A 6,502-nucleotide genomic window follows, 5' to 3' on the forward strand; every position below is an offset into this window, starting at 1 on the left:
TTTTAATATCCCTCTATAATATGTAAATATATCTTAACAATGAAATACTATTGTTCCTTCATTTATACAAACTCATCTAGACTAAGGTAATTTGTTCCAACACGTTGTACTTACCTTATCTTCTACCTTGCTCTGGGACCGGCGGGGACTTCTTGATGCTGGGTGAGTTTCTTTATCAAGTAACTTCGAGACTCTCCATTAATCCAATAGGACTCATCCCTGGGGGGGGGGGGGGTTATTGTCTAGAAGTCGAAGGCACTACAAAAGGGGAAAAAATCCACGATACATTAATTCTCTGGTACACTTCCATCAGGAGGACATGGCCTAAGCCCAAAAAAACGGATTTTGAGCGAAGCGTAAAATCTATTTTTGGGTGAGATAGCCATGTCGTCCTGATGGACCCGCCCTTTTCTCTATCTTCGGCCTTGGCTGGCCCCCTCCCAATCTTAATGTATCATGGGGGCTGGCCTCGACGCCAGAAGGAATGGAGAAGGCGAGCGGTTATGACGTCATCCGAGTACCATAACAATAACGGAGTAGGAGAACTTTGTAACGGCTCCTCCCATAACGTGCCACCAACTTCCCCCTCGAAGCGTAAACGCTATGTGAGGTGCAGATAGCTATGTGGCGTGTCAAGCATAAGGGAAACCTTATGGGTACTCGTGCCAGAAGTTAGAATTCTGTGAAACCTTTAGTTTAATTCTCTAGGAATATCTACTGTAGTCATATATACCCTTAGGAAGCTACTGAAGGAACCTTCCATCAGGACGACATGGCTATCTCACCCGAAAATAGATTTTTCGCTTCGCTCAAAATCCATATATATATATATATATATATATATATATATATATATATATATATATATATATATATATATATATATATATATATATATATATATATATATATATATATATATATATATATATATATATATATATATAGTTTTGGTAATTGAAATGTATTTTAAAACCTTTGAATTTTTTATTACCAATGCAGTATTGTCAAGTCTATGAAGTTCTTTTCTGTTTGTGAGGTTATCATCTTCATACCTTATGACCATAGTTTAAAATCAAAGACAAATAACATAATTATCAAATAAACCATTAGATATTTGTCTTTTATATACCAAAAAGTACACAAAATTTAAAATATAAACGCCGTTAAAAATTCTAAGATAAAATTAGTAATGAAATACAAATGATAGATATAATAGTACGCTTAGAACACTGATAGCCCTAACTTTATCGATATTGAGAGTTAGTTTATAGCAAAGAATCAACATCGTTCGTATAATTTCAGTATATTGATCAAGTAGAACTACCGGTATTTTATGATGCTCATTATGTACAAATTGTAATTGGTCACATAAAAATCGTGCAAATGATATGATTCGGAGGTTGCTACAACCAGCTGTCAGATGCCAGGAAATCGCATCTAAGGGTGTTCCTTGTATAAGAAATTTCGGGGGGAGAACCCCAGACCCCCGTCGTCATTGACTTCTCAAACATTAGACCCCCCACCCCCACCCCACACAAAAAGACGCTCCTACGCCCTTATTTGAATTCTTCGTCAAGATTACAGTGGTTGAACGAAGGAATTACATTTCAGTATGAACGCCATGGAAGTGAAAATACAACATACAAAAAATTTGGATACTCTGAAATTAATCGACAAATATTAATCAACTAAAATTAGACTATTCTCTAAGATAATAAATATATCGAAACCATGAATTTTATATTGAAATGTGATTTCCTCGTTCAACTACTGTAATCCTGAAATTATAATTTATTAACCTTGCAGCTCTCCTTGCATATGAATGCACTGTTTGTAATGCATATTCAAATTTCAATATTTAGATCTTTATTGCTACTATCTTATTAGTAAGCTAGAAACTATGACATTTTTTTTTATTATTAAGTTACTGAATCGACCAATTCCTTTACACATAACCAATTTAGAGTATGAATTTTATTTTTAATATTATTCTGTGAAAAAAAAATTATACTGATATTTGGAGAATATCTTATATTATCTTTATGCGTTTCCATTGCTTTTTTTTTTTTTTTTTTTTTTTTTTTTTAGAAATTTACCAGATGTACTGAAATGAAATTGTTCACATGTATTACAGTGGCCTGGTATTATCCGTAAAATTCTTTATGAGAGTTGCTTTCATTATGTAATAACAAGCAATGTTAGCAATGGATTTCGTAAGAAATGCATATTATTAAAATTTTTACAGACACACACACACACACACACACATATATATATATATATATATATATATATATATATATATATATATATATACATATATATATATATATATATATATATATATATATATATATATATATATATATATACATATACACACACACACATAATGACCATGCAAATTCATGACAGAGTACTTGCAAATAGGTGACCTTACCTTAGAGTGGCGTTAAATGATATATTATCAAAGGGCTTAGAATTAGAGTTAGAGAATTAGCGAATATATAGGCTTCACAAGCGGCATTGGACATAAAACAAATTTCTTTCACCCAAAATTTAAGCGACATTATAAATTCCTAAATTATCTCAACTAATCATTGAAAATTATTAAAAAGGACAAATTCCATTAGTGAATTGGTTGCTAACGATGGATCTATATCAAATACCATCAACAGATCAGTGAGATTGGTGTGTGAAATGCATATGTACTTTCTTTCTCTCAGGAATACATACAATTTCAATCGTTTATTCTTATGCTTGGGAGAAAATGCTGCCCTTAGCAACTTCGGCTCAAGAGAGGAATCTTTACACTGAGAGAAGCACTTCAAGTCTTTCGGTAATTTGCAGCTATCAATGTATATAAAAGCAGCGTGCGATCTTCAGTTTTCAGTCACAGAAGATTCCAGAGGAACTGAGGAACTGAACCAGCTGGTCAGTCTGCCTCACCTGAAGTAATTCTACAAGAATATCTTCAAGTTTTGGTAGTTGCAAGCTGCTGATTCAGATTCTAAAAGGTAGGTTCATGCTTAGATTCTTGAATTCTTGTTAAGACATTGTCTCCTTGTAGTATCTGAAAGCATTTGTAGATTCATGTTTCAAAATCATTTGTTCCACTTGAGATAAAGGAGAACTCTAAATGCTGAAGCTGCGTGGCATTGCGATCTCTATAACTTGTATCACTGTCAGAGGAGCAATTTACTGTAAATGATTATTAGCGTTTTTATATCAGTGTTGTTAAATTCCCTTTTGCTGTTAAGAAAATAAGACTCATCAATGTATCTATATATTCGTTTTTAGCAAATAAAAGGGGACTTCGTTTATGGTGAGGTCTTTTTATTAAAGTTTTGATAAGATTAATTTTCGAGTTTGTTTTGTCAAGAGAGTATATAGAAAGTAGCCTTTATCTGTTTATCAGAATCGGAACGACAACAGCTTTATAACCCTGTATTCATTCGTTAATGGGTTCCTACTAATGGTAATACCATAAGGTTAATTGTTAGGGAATATACTGTTTCATGATAAACCTGTTCATGAAAATTGTTCTACATTTACGCAATCGACTTGTATATTCAAAATGACTGTTCTTAGAACTGCTATAATACTTTCATTGCATAATGATAAGATTTTAAAATACGGCTAGAAACACCCAATTATTCTAAAGGAGGTAGCAGGTAAATTTACAGTTCGCAGAATAAGCGTGATTTGGCAAGAAATAGGGAACTTGTTTCAATTGTCAGGAAAAAGTAAATGAATAGATGAATTATCTTATCACCTCTGTCCTAGTTCCCTCATAATATAATATCTGCGTAGCAATACAGATTGAACTACAACATTGATCTGTTCAATTCACTTATCGAGAGAAGGAAAATCACGCAATGGTCAGGATGACTTAATCTTCACTAGATTTCAGTTTATGAGAATCTATGGTGTATATTATTATTCCTGATTATTTAAAGAACTCAATCTTATTAAACCTTTACCCCCTGTTTGTGTTTGTGTGTGTGTGTTTGTTTGTGAACAGCTTCTTGGCTACAATTCTGATCGTAGAATAATGAAACTTGCAGGGATTAACTGTTATGTAAAAAGCTGGAAATGATTAAACTTTGGAAGATCAAGGTCACGGTTAACAAAATGTCCAATTCACGTAATCAGTCATAAGTTTGGACATCGTTATCACAGCGACTTTAACTTAGTTCATATTTGAGTGTATGAAAATCCACGCCAATTAATACATGTTAAGGTCAATGGTCAAGGTCGTGTCCGAGGTCAAGGTTAAGCAAAAGGTCAAATTTTGGTCATCAACCATACGCCCACGATTATAATCGTAAAATATTGAAACTTGCAAGAATTTTAAACTATTATGCAGAGCTGTTAAGGTCGACTGTCAAGGTCGTGTCTGGGGTCAAGGTGAAGCAAATGGTCAAATTCTGGTCGTCAACCGCACGGTCACAATTTTAACTTAAAGTAATTAAATTTGCAGGGATTTTATACTGTTATGTAAAGAGCTGGAAATGATTAATTGATTCTGGGAAAGGTGAGCTGGTTTCGAGAACTAAGCTGCCCTGGCGGAGGTCTGCACTCTCAGAGTACTTTTCTAGTTCTACTTTAAAATTCACAAGATAGGCAAGCAACATTAGTCAGCCCCCTACCATCCATTATCCATCTGCTTTGCTAAAGCTATTTTCAAATTATTTTAACATGTAGAGACAAACTCATATATACACACAATATTGAACCTCGGGTTATATGTTACAAAATACATAAATATATATTTGCATTCAATTTAGATTTCATTTAAAACCAAATAGACTATTAATAAAATATTTTTGAAAAAATCTTATTCATCGAAATCATTAATGAAAAAAAATTGTTTTTCAGATGTCTTGGAATAACCAACCAGAAGAATTTGCCCTCCCCTCCACCAATCCATATGGGAACTTCACGGTGGTTGATATGGCACCAAAGGAGATCCTTCACATGATTGATCCCCACTGGTACCAGTATCCCCCCTTGAATCCTCTTTGGTATGGTTTGGTTATGCTGTGGGTAGGCGTCATGGGATGTCTTTCCATCTCTGGGAACTTCATTGTCATCTGGGTATTCATGAACACCAAGTCCCTTCGTACTCCAGCTAACTTGCTTGTTGTCAACTTGGCAATCTCAGATTTCCTAATGATGTTCTGTATGTTCCCACCCATGATGATTACCTGCTCCAGGCAAGCATGGACTCTTGGTCCATTCTTCTGCGAAGTCTATGGTTTCCTGGGATCTCTGTATGGCTGTGTCTCAATCTGGACCATGGTCTGGATCACCCTCGACCGATACAATGTTATTGTTAAAGGTGTTTCTGGAAAGCCTCTTACTACCAAAGGAGCTATGTTAAGGAATGTTGGTACTTGGGTCGCTTCCATTGCCTGGTGTATTCCCCCATTCTTTGGCTGGAACCGTTATGTGCCTGAGGGTAACATGACTGCCTGTGGTACTGACTATCTTACTGACACTGCTCTTTCTCATTCTTACCTGTGGCTCTACTCTATCTGGGTATACTTATTCCCTCTGTTCTTCAACATCTACATGTATAGCATCATCATCAGTGCTGTTGCCAACCATGAAAAACAGATGCGTGAACAGGCCAAGAAGATGGGAGTAAAGTCTCTTAGAACTGAAGAAAACCAGAAGACCTCTGCTGAGTGCCGTCTTGCCAAGGTCGCCTTAATGACCGTGTCCCTCTGGTTCATTGCATGGACACCCTATTTCATCATTAACTGTACTGGTATGCTCAAGAAGGAAATAGTCTCACCTTTATACACCATCTGGGGTTCTGTATTTGCTAAGGCCAACGCTGTTTACAACCCAATTATCTATGCCATCAGCCATCCCAAATACCGTGCTGCATTGGAGAAGAAGCTGCCATGCCTTGCATGTACTACTGAGCAAAATGAAGCCGTTAGTGACACTACTTCTGCTGCTACTACCACCAATGAAAAATCAGAGAGTTCTTAAATAGGTTATAAAAGGGTATCTTGAACGTTAATTGGAGTCCTAATATCAATTGTACTATTATATGGAGCAATAAATATAAAAATCAAAATTTTGTTTTCTATTTTTGAACCTATATTTTCAATGTCTCATCCCTTTATGAATCCATGTTATTACACTATCCTTCTAACAAGGATTTGCATATGAAAAATCAGTTATTTTTCATTCATCATTTAACTGGAGAATTATAAATAATCCCCCATTTTGAAAAAAATCTAAATTTCCTGTCTTATCTTTCTTCATGGATATCAAGATGTTCCCTCTGCTCTCTAAAACGTAAGAGCATACGTAGATATTCAAATTTTAAATCCCGACATGGTTTCCTTAAAGTACCTGAAAATTGGTAAATTAAAGATATATAAATCATTAGTCCATCGAATATAATGTGGGTTGGGGTAAATTTGAACTTACCATATCTGAAAGTTAGTGTTTTCTTACTTTTCTTCCCAATTCACTG

The 6,502-nt window shown here is 34.9% G+C and overlaps 1 protein-coding gene across 1 annotated transcript; it reads left to right on the top strand.

Annotated features, from left to right (window-relative positions):
* Window positions 1-2,864: 2,864 nt before the first annotated feature.
* LOC137638433 (rhodopsin-like) lies at window positions 2,865-6,097 on the top strand. Its single transcript, XM_068370504.1, has 2 exons — window positions 2,865-3,020; window positions 4,885-6,097. Exon 2 carries the CDS (start codon window positions 4,885-4,887, stop codon window positions 6,007-6,009), a length of 1,125 nt encoding a protein of 374 aa, XP_068226605.1. The 5' UTR covers window positions 2,865-3,020; the 3' UTR covers window positions 6,010-6,097.
* Window positions 6,098-6,502: the final 405 nt, after the last annotated feature.

Source organism: Palaemon carinicauda, chromosome 3 (genome assembly GCF_036898095.1).
Source record: "Palaemon carinicauda isolate YSFRI2023 chromosome 3, ASM3689809v2, whole genome shotgun sequence".
Lineage (NCBI taxonomy): Eukaryota > Metazoa > Arthropoda > Malacostraca > Decapoda > Palaemonidae > Palaemon > Palaemon carinicauda.